This window comes from Callospermophilus lateralis, chromosome 9 (assembly GCF_048772815.1).
Source record: "Callospermophilus lateralis isolate mCalLat2 chromosome 9, mCalLat2.hap1, whole genome shotgun sequence".
In the NCBI taxonomy this organism is placed as follows: domain Eukaryota; kingdom Metazoa; phylum Chordata; class Mammalia; order Rodentia; family Sciuridae; genus Callospermophilus; species Callospermophilus lateralis.
The window spans coordinates 94,027,941-94,048,828 of record NC_135313.1 but is presented as its reverse complement, the minus strand read 5'-3'; the positions used below and the strand labels follow the sequence as shown (position 1 = coordinate 94,048,828).

Sequence of the window (20,888 nt, the reverse complement as noted above, 5' to 3'; positions counted from 1 at the left end):
TCTCTGTGGTAAGGACAGTCACAGTTTTTACGCTGGGCACCTCTCACTCCATGTTACTGCTCTCCCTGGGCCCTCTGCACCCACAAGACCGCCTGTACTCAGGGATGCTATTTTAATCACATGGAGCAGGGAGCCACTATGCCGGGGACCGCTCTGCCACCACAGACCACAGCACACAGCCTTCCTTTTCAGAGTTTATTTCATCTGCTAACATTCATTCTCAACCTAGACAAAAACAATTAGATGATTATGACTTGCCTTTCCATTATCAACTCTTTTTTTTTTTGTATGAATAACCAAAAGATTTCTTCTCAACACTTTTTTTTTTTTTTTTAATAAGAAGCTATAAATAAATAAAGCTTTTAAACGCTCCTGGGTTCAAGTTAAACAGTTCCAGTTCCCAAAAAGTTCAGACGTGTTGATCGGACAGTTCTGCTGTCCCTGGCTCCCCCTCCAGGAGGGGACATCTGCAGGTCTGTAGGGTGCTTGTGACCAAGTTGTTAGCTCACTGCCTGCTGGCTTCTGTCCTCTGAGTCCTGGGACATCTAGGTGCTGTGGGCACAAGGAAACTTTGCCCCCAAAGCAGGTGGCCTGAGTGGGAAGTGCTGGGTTGGATGGCCGAGGAACTGAGGGTACCTCAGCCTGGTGATGGCCTGAGAGGGGGGCTATTTTCCCAATGCAGCAGATATTGAGGAGAGACCCATGCTTCCATGAGAGTTGGGACAGCGGGGCGTAAGTGAAAACATATTCCAATATGTACAAATCAGATCCTACACTCAGGCCCGCGCACACGGGAAGCACACCAAGGAGAGGCCATCTTAAGACTTGGGTACCCACTTCCTGTGGCCTGTGAAAGACTGCAAGGCTCCCCCAACAAACTCATCCTCTCCCTCGGAGTATGCCCACCCCAGACAAGCATCAGAACTGATCCTTCCACGTGGCTTGGCCTCTCTTTAAAAGAGCCACCCTGCTGACTCACCTTGGTGCCCACCTCCTCAGTGTGGCCACTCACGCGGGAGGTGGCTCTGGGCTGGATGATGCCCACCTAGAGCCTATCTTGCCTTGGGACACCAAAAAGTCCCTTGCTCCCTGCCTGTGGCAACAGATGCCTTCATTCCATGGTGGGACAGCAAGGGTGGCCAAAAGAAACCCGGGGCAGGAAAGAGGTCCCTGTCCTGCTTCGGGGTCAGCCTGCAGCCTCTGGGCACACGCACATGCCCTCTGCAGAGCCAGAGTGCCTGACACTCAGGTGAGGACTCCCCTACGCCTCCTAGAATGAATGGGGGACAGGGCACGGGTCAAGTGTTCACAACATGGCTTCTAGTAGGGCCACTGGCTAGCCTGCGGGGCTGCTGGAAACAGGGCCTGGCCAGTCTTTGTGAGGAGCAGGGAAGTGCAGAGAGCCAGGGTCGGGAGGGCTGTGTATCTGGGTACCAGAGCTGTTCCTTCCAACCCTAGTTGAAAATCAGAATCTAACGCGGTTCATCCTGGCCATCCAGAACTACTATGGCCCCAGGGTACGGCTCAGGCAGCAGTGTGGTTCCGCCTTCCAGCCAAATGGAAGCTTATTGTACTTTTATACTCAGGGTTGTAGGAGCAGTGGGATGTGAGCCCTTGACTAATTGCCCCAGTGATGGGGTTGGGGGCAGAGGGTCAGAAAGAACAGGGGTCGGGAGAGTTCTTAAGGCCCATGCCCTTGCTGTCTGAGCCTGGTCTGCCAGGGTGGTCACCCCTTGAGACCAGGTTGGACTGAATTTTGACCATGGGCCAGAGAGAGAAGTGGGCTCCCCAAAGGCCACAAATCTCCTCTGCCGCAGCTGGGGTGGCTTCTGACCGTCAAGCAGCTATGGATGGCTGAACCTAGAGTTCTGGTCCTGAGGACACTTTAGACAGCTGCCTGGGTTCCCAGGGATACCCTTCTAGGACCTGGGGGTATCAGGGCCCTCAGAGGCCAAAAAGCTTCAGGTTGGTTGCTTGGAGTTGGTCTCTCAACCCTACTGGCCTGGACAGAGGGCAAGAGAGTACAAGTGAGTGCATAGTTGATGTGGGACTCATTCCTGGCACATCCTCACTCTGATGTCTCTCTTCTCCAAACTTCCTGCTGTTGTGACAGTGATGTGGGGGTCAGGAAAGCAGAGAGCCACCTACCCGGAAGCCCAATCATGTCCAACATGCCTGGGACATCCTAGCACACCTTCTTCTGACCTACAGGGCTGCACACGTTGTCAGGCCTCCAGACTGTGGCAAACAGCAAGACCCGCCCTGCCTGGCCCACCCTTTCCCCACTCCCTTTTTTCCCAGGATGTATCTGCCTTCTGATAAACGGGTTTGGGATGCTCCCCTAAACAGTTTTGGGTGGGCCCTTTTGTGTGTGAGTCTGCGTCCCATTTCACCCCTGCCCCTGCGAGGCCTCCCCAGCGGCCGCCACCACTACCACTTCTCGATGATGTGGCTCATGTAGTCCTCGGTGGGCACTCGGCCTGGCTCCTCCGCGTCCTCCCGTGGCAGCGCCTCCTTGGCGCGATGCAACAGGCGCTCCTCGCGGCTCTTGAGGCGCTGTTCCCGGCGCTCCAGCTGCCGCTTGTACTGGTAGCGCTGCTGGAAAAGGTCCTTGGCATAGTCATAGAGCTGCATGTCGAGGTCGTTGAGCTCTTCGATGCGCCGGATGGTGTCCTCGTCCACCTCCACGCCGCCCGCCCGCGTGCTGTTGTACTGCATGAAGGGCCGGATGAACTTGAGGTTGAACGTCCGCTCGAACAGGTACTGGGTCTTGCGCTGGAACTCGGTCAGGCCGAAGAAGGCCATGCCGCGCAGGTTCTTCTTTGCGCTCTCCAGCAGCAGCTGGGCCCGCTTGCCCTCGGGGATGAAGGACAGGTTGTAGCAGCCCACCAGGCTCAGGTCCGCCAGCATGCGCACCTGGCGGTTGTTGGCCAGGTTGTACGGGCAGTCCATGAACTCCTGCAGCGTGCAGCCCGACCAGTCCGTGCCCTCGTAGCAAGGTGGCAGCTCCTCCGGCGTGGGCGTGCGCCCATCACACATGTGCAGCGATGTCTTCCACGTGGCCCCACGCTGCACGTGCCGCCACTCACTCAGGTAGCGCGACACGGGGTCTCGTAGCAGGGTGATGTAGTAGAACTTCCTGCAAGGAGGAGACCAGGAGAGGAGTTAAGGTCAGACGGGTGATGAGGTGGGAGGGGAGGAGGCTGGAGCTGTGACTCTATGGGTGTCCACTGCAGGACTACGGAGCAAGTAACTTCGTCCCTAACTGCTGCATTTAGCCATCAGAATGCCATTTCTGAATGGGAAATCCCTGGAGTCTGAGATGTGAAGGAACCCATCCGGGGAACAAAGGTACCAGGTGGGACCACCAAGGGGTGTCCTGCAATGCCTGACCTCGGTGGCTAGGCTGTAGGCTGGGGGTTGTTCCCAGGAGCTCCTGACTATCCTCATACTTAGTTTTAGTGGCGTCTGATGCTCCTTGCCTTTTTCTTCCGAACCCCGCTTCTTAACTCCACTTTTAACAAGAAGAGTGACAGTGCTCCTGTGTCTGGGAGCTGCAAGGAGGAAACTGGTTAAAAAAGCCCGTGGAAAAATGCTCCACTGCATTGGTCACTGAGGCAGTGACCATCATGAGATAGCCACGAGATAAGCCATTATGAGATGGCATTTGAGTGACAAGAAGGAAAAATCTGACAATAAATAGCTGGGCATGAATGTAGGGCTAAGCTAACTCCCAGCAGCTGCTTGTGGGGTGTGAACGGGGACAGGTGTTTAGGGTCTTCACCGAAAAGCTCAGCATGCACACACCCCATGACACCTCCATTCCTCTCCGGGGGCAAACATCCCACAGAAATCTTGTCATGTGCAGCAGGAGGCATGGATAAGACTGTCCACAGCAGCATTACTGGTGACTCCCCTAGACACCTACCCTATGGCATGGGCACATCAGTGGTGGCATATTCTGGAGGAATACTACTCAGCTGTTCACAACATGGGCAAATTGGAAGAATAAGACGTTGTAGGGAAAACAAGAAAATTTCACCAAATATATGTTTATCAAGTTTCTCAGAATAAACAAAACCCCCCCAAAATTAGTGATACACATATATGAAAATTATCAAAAAGTGTGAAGCTAGTCCTGCTGTGTTCTGGGGGCGGGAGAGGCCAGGCACGGCACCAGGGGTGCTCATGGTGGCTCTGATCATGTCCTGATTCTGGAGGAGGGCAGCAGGGATACAGGTGTTTATTGTGATTTATTTTTTTACGTATATCATGCAAGTTCTGTATGTACCAAACATGTCGTGACCAAAGATTTAAAGAAGGGAAGGAAGGCAGACAAGATAGATCCTGCAGGACAGTCCAAGAGGCTCCCGCTTCCTCACAGGGAAACTGGCCATCTTGCCAAAGCCAGAGCCTTGGTCTCACACAGCTCCCCAGGCCACTTTGTACCTTTGCTCCTGCTGCGCTCTCTCACCTCCAGTGCCCAGCCACCTCCACATCTCCAGCATGTCACCTCCCTGTCCCTTCTACGCCAACACTACGGCAGTGAGCCAGGAGGGGGAGGCTCCTGTGGGTTTCAGTGATGGGGGGAATGTCTCCACTTCGGGATGGCGGGGGTGGCCAGCTGCCAGGTCAGCTGGGGCTGCCCTGTGGTTTGTTAACTAACTGCAGTAATGAGCCCGACTGCTCTGTGGCTTCTCCATGAAGGAAGCTCAGGTCTCACGGAGCCCGAGCATCCGGCTGGTGGTTGGTCTCGTCATCCAGAGGGACTTGGGGATGAAAACAGGAACAGCTCTGACCCCAGGGACTTCACTACTGCTAACCCAGATGGAGGGGATCAGGGGAACCTGTTCAGTAGCAAATTATGCTCTTTCAGGGCGACAGGCCCCTGGAACCTTCTATGAGCACAGTGGTCCTCCCCTACATAGTACCCACAGCCCACTGACCTCCACTGCAGGTGTGTGGATGCCTACTGTGTGCCCTTCTGGACTCTCAGCAGTCACCCTGCAGTGGGGCGTGTATTGGTCACCCAAGGGTAAAGAGGTGGCCCTGCCTATACTTTTTCCTTTGAGCCTCCCTTGCAACTCTGGCTGCTTATAACCACCCTCTAACCTGTGACAGGATGGGCTGTGGGCAGCACCTCTACAGTTGTGGGTATATTATCCCTAGGCCTGTATGTGCCAGCCAGTCCTGGTAATTCTGGGACAGTTCATGCTCCCCAGGGCAATGGGGGAGAGACTACTGAGAGTGCCAAGTGCCCACATCAGTCTGAGGGCTAGCTGGCCTTGGCCACAGGGCAGGATGGGCCTAGGTGGGCTGCATAGGAGGAGCCAGGAACATTGGGAAGCGGAAATGGCTGTGCTGTCAGTATTTGGCCTCCAACCCTTTGGTTGGCCATGAATTCATATCTGGGCAGCTCACTGTTGTCCCATGGGAACTGGTGGACTGTTGGCCAGTGGGTTCTGGGATTGGATACATTGTGGGGATGACATGGGGTGGAGTAGTAGCCCCTGTCCTGGTGCCTAGGTGGCCTGTGGGAAGGCAGGTTCTAAACCTCCACACTAATGCTTGACAAAGGACACGAAGTAGCAATGCCTCTGGCCCTTAATGACAGCAGCCAGTACTTGGGTGTCTGCGGGAGGGCAGGCATTTCTCCTGTTCCACAGGGAAGTGTCCCAAGGCTGAGAGGTGGGGTATGTTGGCTTTCCAGTACCATTTCCAAGTGCTCTGGTTTGGGTGGAGTAGGACCAGAAGAGAAAGGGAGGTGGCGATCCCTGGGGCTGTGGGCACCAATCTCGAATGTGGGGGGACAGGGGGGCTTCCCAGAGGAAGCCTTACAGTAGGGGCGTGGCCTTGTCTCAACAAGGAGGTGCAGTGGAGGCCGGAGGCTCAGGCAAAGCCAGGCTAAGGAGGGTCTTGCGTACTTTATAGAAAAATAAGCTCAAATGGGTAATGGCCCAGAATGTAAAATTCACACGGAATTCAAAGATAAAGCATGAGACCTCAGAGAACTTCTGCCCTGTGGAGTATTTCTCATCTGTGTGGAAAGCAGCTTCTCCTGACAGCCCATGGGATTTATCGCTGGGATCGTGCACTCTGGCATTTAATTATGGCTGTTCTAATGCATTCTCTGACCTTCAGCTGTTCTGACATTTTTGTGGGCACTGGTTTAAAGTGCCCTACAATCATGTAAGATCCTGGTGGGTAAGGAGGACGTTTTCTTCTTGAGTCTGTTAAATAAGAATTGTAGGAGGTGGCTGTTTTGGACAAGACTCCTACACCGGCCCAATGGACCACACTAAAAACCAAAATGGAGTGACTCATGCTAAAATTCCCTATCACCAAACACAAGCTTAGTTGTCAAACTTAGCTGATGATTTGGAGAAATCAGGAGACAGCAACAAACAAATTTCCCCAACAGGCCAGTTTCAATGGGCAGGATAACAAAAGTTCTCTTGGCCTTAATTAATCCTTACCAAAAAAAAAAAAAAAAAAAAACCTAACCTGATATTAACCAGTCAGTTATTTCCCCTTCATTAGTCTGTCTCCCTGCCCCCACCTTACTAGGAAAGTAACTTTAAAATGACCAACTGCTGGGGCGAGGATTGTGGCTCAGTGGTAGAGCGCTTGCCTAGCACGAGCGGGACCCGGATTCGGGTTTGATCCTCAGCACCACATAAAAATAAAGGCATTGTGTTGTGTCCATCTACTCCTAAAAGATAAATATTTAAAAAAAAATGACCAAGCTGCTCTTTGTTTCTGCTTTATTCTGCCTTTTCTCTCTATAAAACCAACCTCCTCTGCTCAGATCATTGGATCACTCATTCTATTTTATGGAATGAAGTGCTGCTTCATTTTAGAATCATAAATCGAGTTAATTGAGATGTTTAGTTTAAATTAGCTTCAATCTGGTCTTTTGACAGTTGTGAAACTGCTAGGGCTCCAATGAGGATTGGATCAAGATGATTCTAGCACCACTAGACCTTATAAGTGATGGGGAAACTGGGTTCAGTGCCAAATGACCCCAGGCCAGAGCAGGCAGCTTTGCTGATAACCCCCCCAAAAACCTCTGAGATGTCATAAATTGCAAAGGCTGGAGGAGGATAGAAAAGAAGAGAGAAAAAGAACTTAGTTAATTGGCTAAAAGAGGAGGGCCAAACCAACAAGACTGTTTTCAAATTCCTGACTTAAATCTTAGGACCAGGCACCACCATGCCTCATTTACACATAAACCTTTGGGACTATTAATGTCAATACAGAAGCAATAAGTGGACTTATTTATGGACTGTGCACCTATCTCAAAACTTTCCCTTATTAACATAATCCTGTCCCTCTTATCTAAAGCCAACTAGGTTCAATGTGAACAATTTGTGTCTTCCTTCCCTCAATTTTCACTATGACAATACTCTTGGCTCTTAGGTCCAGGGAGGTACTTCTAACTGCTACTGAATTTTGCTGCTGGTGGCTATGGAATCTTGTCCCAAGACCGGTCCTTTCCTGGGTAGCATCTCAAACAGCTCAGTAAACCCTTTTATTTCACAGATCCCTTAGTCTCAAGAGTTTTAGTGAAGGGATGGGGGGTGGGGCGGTTGGTGGTGTAGCTTAGAGTCATGCCTAGCATGCATGAGACCCTAGCATTGGTTTAAAAAAAAAATCCCATTCCCAGCACTGGTTTTAAAAAAAATGGTTTTAGTTAAACACAGAGCATAGCAGTGACTGGAGGTGACTTCATTTTCCCTCCTCTGCCCGAGAGGATTGGTTTGACACAAATGATACCTGCATCTACCATTCCTGACTCTTCCTTGGAAGCCCAGGACTCCAACCAGAGACAAGACCTTAAATCTGGCTCAGGAGACACAGTGGTACACACCTGTATTGGCAGCTACCTGAGTGGCTAAGGTGAGAGGGCTGCTTGAGCCCAGGAGTTTGAGGCCTGCCTCGGCAACACAGCAAGAACAATATCAAAAGACCATGAATCTGGCTCAAGGCATGTGGAAAGTCCAGAGTTGAGGGTGTTGGTGGCTTGGTGAGGGCCTTGCACAGTAATTCCACCTGGAAAGAAGGGGTGAAGTATGGCCATGCCACATCTGGAGCATGTTTCCTACAGTGCTGTGTTCCAGGGAGACACGGAAATACAGGAGGAAGATGAATGAACACACACCATGGACTCTTCTGCAGCCCACAATAGAAATGCCTGCATCTACCAGAGCAGTGATAACTGCACTGTGGTCACAATTTTGCAAAAATTATATATGTTCGGGAAAAAACAAACAGACAAAACAAACCCACTACCCAGGATGGTAATGGACTACTCAATGGCTGCTTCAGGATTGGGAGGTTGGGATTTTCCCCCAACACTGTATTATAAACATTTTCAAGCTTACAGCAAAGTTAAAAGTTCAGTGAAAATCTATCAACTCAAATGGGTGACTTTAGCATTTTCTTTATGTATTTCTGCACTGTCTGCAACTATAAATTATATGTTGAGCATCCCTAACTGGAAATTCAAAATCTGAAATGCTCCAAACCTGAAAGAAACTAAGAGTACAGCATGATACCACAGATGAAAAATCTGACCCCTGTCAAAACCCAGGCACACTAAAAATGTTCTATACAATTAACCTCCAAGCTATGTGTATCAGATGCATATGAAACAAATAAATTTTCTCCTTATATATGTACAAACATTCCAAAATCTGAAAGAATCTGGAATCTAAAACACTTGTGGTCTCAAATGTTCAGTCTGTATATAAATAACTGAAGTAAGCTGGGTGCAGCGGTGCACGCCTATAAACCTAAGAACTCAGGGAGCTAGGACAGGAGTATCCCAGTGTGGCCAACTTGGTGAGACCCTGTCTCAAAAAAAAAAAAAAAAAAAGGGATGGGTGTCACAGTGCAAAAGGGCTAGTTTTGTAGTTTTGCAAGTTCTGCCTTCGACTGCCCTTTTGGGGGGGAAATGCAGCATTTTGTTAGGGCACGCTGCCTCCTTGGGCCACTCAGACTGTGCCTCCTGCTCCACCCAAGGAATGGATGGACCTGGAACGTTTCGAGAACAGGGCATAACCTATGAGATCTACCCTCAGACCCTAAAACAGAGGCACTTTCCTATCAGTGCCAGCAGAATCTCACCCCCTCTTTTGAGTGAGAATGCTATTATTTAGTCAGAATGACAAACCCGTTTTTAAAAGAAATATCTCAGCATCACTTCTGAAGCAGGCACGGGGAGGAAGCTGATGTCACGGTTCACCAAGAGTCCTTGGGTGCTAGTTTCTATTCAGCAACGAGAAGGTGTTGCTGCCTTCTCTCCACCAGGACAGGCTTAGCAGGGTCAGAGGGAGGCAGGAGATGCTCTGTGAGGGGCTCTGACACAATCCCCATCTACTGTGTACTCTGGTCTCCCCGGACTCAGGGGACCCTTCACAATGACAAAGTCCACACCATTAGGATTAGATTCAGATGACTGGTTTTTAAAACCACACTCCAAGGGGTATCAGTAGTTCCGGGGGCAGACCCAGGTCATCTAGGAATGCCTGGGTGCTTGGAAGCAACCAATGATGGTATCCTGCTTCCCCAAGACTGTTCTCCTGCTCCCCATCTCAAGGCTCATGGGCATCACGGAGCAGGGGAAGTGATTGTGGTAAGTGACCAGACTTCAGAGGTTTAGAAGTGACAACATTCAGGAGACTGTCAAAGTTGGGGAAATCCAGGGCTTAAGGCACCTGGGCCAGCCCCTTATCAGTGCTGCCCACCTGCCAGGTATGAGCTGTCTTCGTCCTGAGATGGCCTCATGTAACGGCTACTGGCAGCACTAAGTGGCCCAGTTCCTGCTTAGTTCTTTAGAAAAATTTAAGTCTGACTGTGCACAGTGGTACATGCCTATAATCACAGTGGCTTGGGAGGCTGAAGCAGGAGGATCTCAAATTTAAGGCCAGTCCAGGAAACATAACAAGTTTTTTTTTTTTTTCTTGGTACTAGGGATTAAACTCAGGGGTGCTTTACCACTGGGCTACCTCCCCAGCCCTTTTTATCATTTGTTTTGAGACAGGGTCTTGCCAAGTTGCTTGGAGCCTTGCTAAGTGGCTGAGGCTGGCCTGGAACTTGTGATTCTCCTGCCTCAGCCTCCTGAGCTGCTGGGATTACAGGTGTGCCCCACCACGCCTGGCTGACAGTAAAATCCTGCCGCAAGATTTAAAAAACAAACCAAAAAAAAGGGCTGCGGATGTAGCTTAGTGACAGAGCACCCCTGTGTTTAATCTGCAGGGGAGGGGGAGAAGGAAAAGAAAAATGGAAGTCTGATTTTTGGCTCAGAGTCCCGCTACGAGGTGGAAGCCTTGTGGGTCCAGCTACTTCCTCCCCCTTTCTGTAGCAGGAAGGGGCCCACAGCGGGAAGATCCCCAGGGCTGTAAGGCTATGTCACTTCCCTGCTAATAGGGCTCAACAGCAGATAGAAGAGGCGGCAAAGGGCACAACCCAGAGGAGATGACCTGCTCCCAGCTGCCACCGGAACACGCTGCTGAACAGGTTCGCTATGGGCACTGGCCCCATAACCTGCATCTCACCTCCTTGCACCTGACCTGTATGCAGGAGCAGGTTGCTCTTCTTGGTCCCTGCAGGAAAATCCAGACCACCAACTGGGGAGCCCGGCTCCAAATGCAGGGTGGAAAATGCTGCTGGGCACTGTCCCTTCCTGGTAACATCTGCATGACAGCAGGGGTTATCTTTGTCCATTAACTGAATCTGCTTCCCAAAACACTCAGGTTCAGAGACAGGCCTCCTGACCTCAGGGATCAGGTGCTGTGTGGGCACAGGTGTGGGCAGTGCTTGCCCATGAGCTTCCTGGGAAGGCAGGAAGGGCCCCCTTTGCTTTGGGAGACCCAGAGCAGACAGCATGTGCAGCTGGCAGAGCCCTTGAAGGCCTCATCAGTGACCCGTGAGATCTGGGTGCCAAGTGCAGACAGGAAACTGACACTCAGAGGGGCAAATGAATGGCCCAAAGTCACCGGGTCCCTGGAGGGTCCCAGCTTCAGTGTAGCCCCTGGAGCACTGACCTTCCTACAGGAAGGGAGCATGGCCAGGGCAAATCCCAGACATAGGAGACCCCGGATCCTGAGCAGGATGGGCTAGCTGGGGCCCTGCTGGCCTCACGACTCTGCTCCCTGCCTCACCTGCCTCTAACAAAGTGAGGAGGGCTTCCTTGGCCCACCCAGGTAAACTGAATTCTTACGATGGTCGGAAGAAGACTGTCTAATACAAAGAGCTGTGCTCATGTGCACTGTCCCCCAGAGATAGGTTCAGGAAACAGCACAGAAGTCCCTAAAGAGGAAGCAGCCCAGGAGCCAATTCCCAGCCAGGTGTGACTGTGTGACTAAGTCTGGCCATCCGGATGTCCTTAGAGACATCCTTCTTTGTCCTGTTTTTCCTCCTGCTGGCTGCAATGTGGATATAACTGCTGAGCATCAGCAGTCATCTTGAACCATGAGGTGGAAGGTTCACTTTCTGGGGCTGATGGAGGTGAGAGAAAAGATCCTGGGTCCCTGGTGTTACCCTAGCTGAACCCCCAGCATATCCTGCCTCTGCTAGTCTCTTTTGCAAAGGGAGGGAAATTATAGCCACCCTGTTTTGGCCTCTGAACCTGATCCATCTACTCAGAGCAATGCAGTAAAGACCTAGGCATGATCAGAGGGTGAGCTCTGGGGGAGGGGTGGTGGGGGTTGGGTCAGCAGGGCCTGTGGTGTCAGGGTGGCAATAATGCCAAATTACTTACTTAGCTGAACTGCTGGTGCTTTACCTGGTCATCCTGACCACTCACTGACACCTGTGGGCAAAACTGATTCCCATTTTGCAGACAAGGAAAGTGAGTCCTAAAGGGGTCCCAACAGCTAACTCAGGCCACAGAGTTGGCCAGGCAGTGTGGGTGGAGGCCAGGCCCACTTGGACCTGGGCTCTAACTGTCTGGGGAGAACAGCTCACTACTGAGCCACCACCTGGCTTGTGCAGAGGCTGATCTGGATAGCCCCTGGGAGGCCAGGTAAACTTGTCCATCAGCCTGTCCACAATGCTGGCCTGGGCACCCTGCTGACCCATGTCCAAACTATGGCCAGGGTGGTAGTGTTTTTTAACTTAGTTGTCAGCAAAAGTCACAGGCTATTTCCCTTCAAGCACAGTGAATTGGTTAACAGGCAGAGAAGTCTTCCGGACCTGCAGCGAAGACACGCCAGCACAGGGCTGAACGACTCTAAACCTCTAAACGGAAATCAGGACAGTCCTGGGTGGCATGGGAACAGAGGTCACAACCCTGGACTTTGACCCACCCTGGGCAGTACCTGCTGTGGGATGCTGGGGCGGGCCACCTCCTCTGGCCTGGACAGGTTCCCCTCTGGTTACACACCCCATGGCCCTACCCTACCAGGGGACAAGGAAGATGTCTCATGACAGAGATGCCAGCTCACTGGGTGGAGTCCTATCAGCACTTTTGCCCCCTGCTGGGAAGGCAGGTGGGTGGAGACGTGGAGGCAGGAGGGCGTGCACCAGTGTGAGGCTCTGCCATGCATGGAGAGGCTGCAGTGAGCCACTGCCTCAGGGCCTCTTCAGCTGCTCCAGCCCCCTCCCAACTCCGCCACACAGACCAGCAGTCAGGCCAGGGTGGGAGTGCAGGACAGAAGCCGGTGCCACTAGGAACTCCATCTGGAGAGGGACCAAGCCTTGTGGGATAGCAGACGGCTCAACTCAGACGGCAAGCCCAGGCTCCAAGCCACCCCAGTCCGACAGATCTCAATGGCCACTATTTCCTGGGCCTCTCATATTCAAGGGACCAGACAGTTCCAGGGACAGGCTTACTTCCCTGTCACACGGTCTCTACTTGGACACACTCAGCAACACCTCCAGGTCACCTTTCCAGCAAACAGCTAGGCCCATAGCTGGATGTGCCACACTATGAGCCCACCTCCCAGCTCCTGCAGGGAAAATGGGGACAGGGTTCTCCAGCTTCCTCCCACATGGTGATGAGCTGGGGAGAAGGTGACAGCATCCCCAGGGCAACACACTAGAATCTGCTCACAGGATGGAACACGGTGAACCTGTCACTGTCACCTTGCCAAGCATCTACGGGTCTGAGCAAGAGAGACCCTGGAGAAACTCTGACTCTGATGTTCACTAAAGGTCTCCTCCTCTTGTGGAAGGCATCCCTGAGCATCCCAGAGACCCCTCATCAAGGGACCTGGTGGCCTGGGAGTCACCGTGTAAGCTATTCCAATGTGAGGCTCTGCCATGCATGGAACAACCAAGAGGCCTCCAGCAGTGGCACTACATATGGAACTGTGCGATCTCGAGAGAGCTGAGCCCTGTCACAGGTGCCCACTCTGCCATTAGTATGTGTCTGCCACATTCTCCCTTCCTTCTGTCAAAAGCCAGCAGGGGTGGGTTTTGGCTCAGTGAAGGTGCATGGTGCCCGGGGCACACAGAACTCTGCTCCCTCTTGGCAAGGGGCTGGCATCTCTCAGCTGTGTTAAGCTCCGAGGCAGCTTCTACCCCTGCAGAAACATCTCTCCCACACCAAGCTTGGGTGGGGGTTACAATCACCTCCCAGGACTGTGGGAGACCTGGAGATGAAAATGATAAAAATGAGCCCCCCAGGCCTAACCCCTACGTTGTAGGTCCAGAGAACAGACTGGGGAAGCTCTCCCCTGGCAGGGGACACAGGCCTGGACCAAGCTGCAGATGGGCTGACACTCAGCCCGATGGGCAGCCCCCACCCCCTTCAGCTCCCTATCAGCCAGGCCCACAGGCAGCCATCCTCCTTCCTGCTCAGTGCTCTGGGGCTTCCTGCTGGGAGCAGGCTTCCTGGCTCCAAGTCTTCTCAGGCTCCTGTGGCCAAATGTGAAGCTGGGTGCCCAAAGGCAGGAATTCATGGCTTAGGCATTTTCGTGTGACCCTCCCTTGGCCTCTGTGCCCTGGGCTGGCAACAGACACCTTTCCCTACCCCCACTCTAGGACCTTCCCTCCCATCTGTTGCCATCTGTCCCTCTCCATAGTCTGCCATCTGCCCTATACACTTTGCCATCTGCCCTACACATATCCACAGGCATGCGCCCAGCCCCTGCCCCAGGACCTCCCCCTTTCCCTGGACACACCAGTACCTAACATGCTAAGGAAGTGTGACTCTCTGTCCATTAAGAACTGAGCCTGAGAGAGTGTGACTTTCCTCCAGTAAGGACGATACAGATGGAGCCCCTTATTGCGAGGCACCTTGGAGTAGCCTAATCTGAGGACGGCCTTTATAGATACCCAGTATCTGGTCAAGTGGCTCCTGGTGCTGGCCCCCAGGATTGCCTCCACTGCTGTCCTGCCACTCACCTGAACACCCCAGGGGAGCGAACCTATCTCTGGTCTTCAGGAAACCTGAGCATACCAAAGAACCTGTACTGATTAAGCACTTACTTACTGTATGTACTATCTGCCCACTAGCTTTGGGATTCTGGGCCACTTCCGAGGACCAGGCTCAGGGAGACCAAGGATGCTGATTTGAACTCGGGTCCTGCTGCTTTCAGACATGGATGTGAACTGCACGTACTGCATGACTACAAGTGAACACAGGGGTGGGTGGTGCCAAAGGCCCCATTAGGCCCATCTGGGCCGGTGGTGGAGGCCGGGGGTCAGGACTGCCAGCTTCTCCTGGGGAAATCTCTCTTCTCTCTCACAGTGTTAGCACACTGTTTCTGACCATGCCTGCACAGGGCTCCGGCTGCTGAATTTTCTGTGAACTCTGGCAGATTCTAGTGTGAAGGAGATCTTGTTTCCTGGAGCCAGGGTGATGTGTGGCCCAAGCTCTCTGGGCTCTGATATTCCTCTCTGGGGTCCCCAGGCCAGGTGTCTGGTGGGGACCCATGTCCTCTGTTCCCTGCCAAACTCCAGTGGAGCCCAAAGAGCCTCAGCAGGCACAGCCTCGGGGGTGTGTGGGCCTGCACTGCTCCATACCAGGTGCTCTGTGCTGGTCCTCCCAAGACCTGGTCTCATCGTAAAGCATGGTGCTCTACAGTGACCATGGAAGCCAGCCAAAGCCTCCGAAGAGAAGGCTTGCACCAAGTGTGGTGGTACACATCTGCAATCCCAGTGACTTGGGAAGCTAAGGCAGGAGGATCACAAGTTCAAGACTAGCCTGGGCAACTTAGTGAGACCCTGTTTCAAACTAAAAAAATAATTAAAAAAAAAAAAAAAGGCTGAGAATACAGCTTAGTGGTTGAATGCCCCTGGGTTCGACTCCAGTATCACATATACACAGAGAAAAGGATGTGCAGGCAGAGCCCCTGTGTGGGGGGTGCCATTGGGTCCCATGGGAGTTGTGGCCAGGATAAAGGGCTGTTTGAGCAGATGCTGTATTCCAGCAAAGCTCCAGACAGCAGAGGGCCCCTCCAGCATCAGCATTACCCTTGTTTCTGCCCCCGCCCCCTGCCGCCAGGCTAAATCCTGCCCCAGGCCTGGTGGCATCTATTATCTTCCTATCCAGGTGCAAGCTCAGGCCTGCCAATTATTGCCTGGTGACAGCTTAGGCAAATGCCCCCCAGGGGGCCTGGGCCTTTCTGTATGGATAGGGGGGTGGGGAGGGGGTGTAATGGTGGGAAGGGGGTGCTGGGAGCCTCCATCACCATGTCTGCCCCCTCCTGGGTCAGCACTGAGACAGTCTAGCTGCTCCAATCAGCTCTGTCCTGAGGAGGGAGAAGCCATATAAAAGGGAGCAGAGCAAGGAAGAGGTCTCAGAATCAGACTGATGGGCAGGTGGGACTGTGCTCTGCCAGATTCTCCTGGGTGGCCTGGGGACAATCACCTGGTCCCTCTGAGCCCTTAGTTGTTTTTACTAAATAGGTGGCCAGAGCGTACCTACTTCCTAGGTCCATAAGGACTGGTGGAAGGATGTGTATTAAAGAGCTTTACGGCCAGCAAGGATCCAAAGGTGAGGAATCCACTCATCTACTCACTCATCCCAAGGAAGTACAACCTGCTCAGGTGCCAGGAAAAGGGACAGGTGTGAGCAGTGTGACCTCACTCACTTCAGGGATCAGCTCCCTGTCCCCTCTGGTCTGCCCTTCACAGGAGGATTCACTGAGTGCTTGGTATGTGCAGGACAGGGGGACACTCCTTCCTCCCAGCAGCCTCAGGGAAGGCAAGGAATACAGCTGCTAAATAACCAGATAAGCAAGAACCAGGGGAAGGACAGGGTCTCCTGTGGCTCCTGGTCAGGCAGGGCCTCCAAGAATGAGAGCTCTGAGCTGAGACCTGGAGGATGCAGAGCAGCAGTCCTGGCAAAGGGCAAGGCGAGGACACTCCAGAAAACCCATGGGGGACAGAGATGTGTGTGTGTGTGTGTGTGTGTGTGTGTGTGTGGCTGAGCTCACACCGTGTGACTAGACCTGGCAGGGCACCCAGGTGCATGGGTGGGTGAGAAGAGGAAATGAGTTCCTGGTTTCAAGGACAGGACATTGTTAGAAAACGGTGGGAAAAATGAAATTTCCCATCCTTGTTTCAAAATACCCAATTGTTTAAAAAAAAAAAAAAAGACAATGCTAGCAGTCTTATTAATTTGGGCGTAGGATACACCTCCAGTCTTCTCCCTCCTAACACCATCTGTAATTAAAGTGGGCTTCTGAAAATCTTCACTTGTTTTATGAATAGGTTAGTGTTGTAGTTTAGATGTGGACTTTTCCCCAAAGCTCATGTGTTGAAAGCCTGGGCCCTAATTGGTGGTGCCACTGGGAGGTGGCAGAGACATTCGGAGAGGGAGCCTAGTGAGAGGAGGTGGGGCATGCCCTGAAAGGGTATGTCTTGTCTCTGTCTGTCTGTCTGTCTCTGCATAATGAGCAAAGTCTGAGGAAACACAGTGGTCCGTTACACCAAGTGGCCCTCACTCCCTGCAGAGTCCCACCCACACGGGCAGAGAAACTGAGGTATCATCTGGATGCATCATATGGCAAAATGTCCTCAAGGCAGGCAGACCCTTCAAAGGTACCCCAGAAGGCCCAGGCCTCCTTGGGGGAAGCCCCAAACCCCCCTCACCTGCATAATCTCATTAGACCATGACAAGGCCCCAGGATAGCCCTGGGGAGTGGGTGACTTCCTGTCAGGTCAATATACCTGCAAGGGTGCACCTACTGTGCTTGGGTAGTAAGGGGGAAGTAAGTGGGGGAGGTGCTGGGTGTGCCCCCTGGCCCCAGCTTGTGTACTGGTCACTCTCCGTTCCTAGGAGGGTTCCCTATTCCCCACACTGAGGGTGCCTCAGTGGACGTGCTCAAGACCTGGGCCCCCCTACAAAGGCACAGGTGAAGTCCCTTCCCTCTAGACACACTTCCCAGCTGTGCCCCCATGTATGACTAATGCAGACTCACAGCAAGTCCCTTACTCAGGTACCCAGCAGACTGGGAGGCGCGGTTGGGATGCTAGGCCCGTGAGTGTCCCCATTTGGCAGATGTCAGGTATGGTTGGAGGTCCCAGGAGCCCTGCCTAGGGTTGGGTGAGGAGGTACTGGTCATGTCCTCTCAGCAAGGCTGGCCAGCAAGGCCAAGCTTGAGGGTACTTTCCATTAGCCTTCTCAGTGAGCAGGGCTCTCTTGGTTGGACGTCAGAATGATGTTCTGCCTGGAGGCTGAGTATAAGCAGGGGGGTGGTGAGGACCATGTCCCTCTGCCCTCCCAACTCCCAAGCTCCTAATACTGCTGGGCAGTGCTCCAGTGAGTGGACCCTGACAAGGAGGTGAGCCCAGCTAGGCCTCAAGACCCCAAAGGGCTGCCATTCACTCATATTTGACACCCACCTGCCTTGGACTTTCTGGCTTCTGATACCCACAGTGAGATGTCACTTCTGTCTGAACGCACGCACTCACTTCTTGGGGAAGATGATGGTGCTTTGCTCCTCTGCTGGATATGGAGTTAGGTAGCCAGGCAGCAGGGAGACCTGCCTCCAGGGCCCTGATCTCTTCTTGTCCCTGCTAAGAGTATTGGGGCTCACTCTTTCTGCTTCCTAGCCTCTGATAGGGTTGTTGTCCAGGGATCAAACTGCTCTTCCCCTATGTCCCCACAGCCTGAAACGTCCACCTACACTACAGCTATGTTGAGGGCCACAGAGTCTGAATGACACATGGCATCTTTGCCAGAACAAGTGGTTGAGAGGTGACGCCAGCAAGCCATTGAGATGATAATAGTTATGTTAAGCTGTGTATATTAGACCCCTGCTGTCTGCCTCGGCTTGCTACTTTGGAGTTCTCCTGGGGATTCCCGGAGAGTTCTCATTGGTTGGGGAAGTGCCAGAGGAGGGATTTCCGGTTGGTGGTTCCTGGAGGAGCCGTGTGGGTGGTGTTCGGGAGAGTTACCGGGGAGCATGTGTGGAGTGTGCTGGTAGAGTTCAGAGATAAAGTTTGTTCCTGCTCGAGTGGCTCGTGATTTGTACCCAGCCAGACTGCGGCATAGCTACCCAGGCCCAAGGGGGGATGTGAAGACTGTGAGGTTGGCTGAGGCTCTGCCAGGGTATGTAATATATTGGTTCTTGGTGGCCAGTCTCCACCTGATCCTGAGGCCCACGATTAGGCAGATCTCTCAGCAGGTGTGTGTCAGGCATAGACCCTACCCAGCATAACCATGGACAAAGGGACCACGCAGTACTCTGCAGCTTGTTGGAGACTGTCCTTGCCAGGTTCCAAAGTGCTCAGGGGCTAATAAGCAAGGGGTCAAGGGCATGCTAAGCCTGGCAATTCCATGGCAACTGGGAGGCACAGCCCTTCTGGGGCATCTGCAGTAACCCAGGAACATTTTTTTTTTTGGTACTGGGGATTGAACCCAGGGGTGTTTTACCACTGACCCACATCCCCAGCCCTCTTCATTTTTTTATTTTGAGATGGAGTCTTGCTAAGTTGCTTAGGGCCTCACTGAGTTGCTGACCCAGGAGCACGCTTCTATGTGCACAATGAGCAAGAGTCACACCAAGCTTGGAGATACACCCTTAGGCCAATGCTCTGCCAACCAGGCACAGAAGGGAGCCAGGGCAGAATCACTAACACCATCTGGGTGGTAAGAGGCTTGTCCTTGCCTGGAATCTTGGTCAATTTTTCTTTTGCTTTTTCTATATTTCTCCCATTTTATTCAAGCCAAAGGAAGAAAGAATCAAACAAAAAGGTAATGTCCATAATTGAATCTGATTTTCTTTCTGAAGAAGGTGTGGTCAGGGAGGCCTGGGAGGCTCAAGGCGTTCCCAGCGGCAAATGATCTGCCTTTCTGAGGGTCAGGAGGGCCAGGATTTGACTGAAGACCACAGGAGTGTCCTAGGATCTCCTCCAGGACCAATCTGCGGACCCCATAGCTGGTGTGTGGCTCCACACTCCAAAATGACCTCTTCTCCCAAGATCCCAGGTAAAAGCTCCTGGTCTTGCCCCTCTTTCCAGAGAAGATGGGGCTGACACCTGCCCCTACCATCTACCCATATAAGCACAGTGGAGCAGGGGACAGATGGCCTCAAATTCTCTGGAGCATTGGCTATTTTACTCTAGATAGAAAAATTCAGAGCCTCAAACAGTACACTTCAGAAAGAAGTCACCCCAAGTCCAAATCAGCATCCCCCCTCTGCTTTCTACCACCTGAGGTGCTGTTGATCAGTGGCTCTGCTCACAGGGTGGTGGTAACCTCCTCTGGTTGACGCACTGGCAGAATTATCACCTCAATAGTGGCCTTTGGTCCTGCTGCCTCGGGAGTCCTCCCTCAGCCCACAGGGCCACTTAGGGTCCCTGTCCTATCAAGTGTTTTTGTGGTTGGTGCCTCCAAGGGGGAGTGAGGCCTGCCGGGCATCCCCCTGCTTTGTTCCTGTGACGCCGGCTATGGTCAACATTATTAGACCCCCTTCGGCAGATGGGCCAACTGGCTCATCTTCCTGCACCTGAAGACTCCCAGATCCCAGATCCCAGACCACATGCCTGGTTTGTGTCTGCCAAGGTCGGAGCTCACAGTGTACTCATAAGAACTGGGAGTGTTGTCATAAGCATCAGGAAATACGTCTCCTGCTTGCCAAGGGCTGTTACTGAGCAGCCATGTGGGCATGACAGGTTCCCCAAGAAACACCTCTGGCACTGTTTTTCTGAGGTCCATAGCTTGGTGCCCTGCATGAGGTGGGGCCTGGTCCAGCATGGAAAGGAGAGGAAACAGCTGTAATGGACTTACCTGTTCTCGCCAATTGAAGGACGAGGCACCAGGAGAGCATGCAAGAGACAGAAAAAGAGAAAAGCCGTCAGATAATTTGCATAAAATGTTCAAATGTACAACTCATAAATAGCTCTATAATTTCCAAAGAAAGGTCAAAGCAACAGTTTAAAAAGCTGTGGGAAGACCCACAGCTTACTTTAAAAATGTTTATGCTAAAAGCAAACACACCTATGTAACCACACACAAGTGTGCATATACGTAAGCATATTTGTTATCTACAGGTCCACATACGTATGTAGAAAGTGAGCGAGTACAAATAAAACAAAATGTTTTATTTTGTGGATCTAGGTGAAAGGTAAAAGTCTCATTTTACTACTATTTCAACTTCTTTGAAACCGTATTTCGACTTCTTTATAGGTTTGACATTTTTCAAAATAAAAGTGGAGGGGAATATTTCTACAAAGAAAATTCAGACTATTTCTACCAAATTATATTTTCCAAAATCAATTAATTATGCAGCACTAGAGACTGAGCCCAGGGGTACTTTACCACTGAGTTACATCCCTATTCCTTTTTATTTTTAGACTGGGTCTTGCTAAGTTGCTGAGACTGATCTTGAACTTGAAATCCTCCTGCCTCAGCCTCCAGAGTTGCTGGGATTACAGGTGTGTACACGCAGCTTCTACCAAATTTATAAGGGATAGATTATCCAGTTTTA

At 52.0% G+C, this 20,888-nt stretch overlaps 1 protein-coding gene across 1 annotated transcript in view; it reads right to left on the bottom strand.

Moving 5' to 3' along the window:
* Positions 1-181: 181 nt before the first annotated feature.
* Hs6st1 (heparan sulfate 6-O-sulfotransferase 1) overlaps positions 182-20,888 on the bottom strand; it is a 47,393-nt gene continuing 26,686 nt past the window's right edge. The window contains exon 2 of the mRNA XM_076866183.2: positions 182-3,139. Coding sequence (XP_076722298.1) covers positions 2,431-3,139 — 709 coding nt within the window. The 3' untranslated portion in view covers positions 182-2,430. The remainder of the gene's footprint in view (positions 3,140-20,888) is intronic.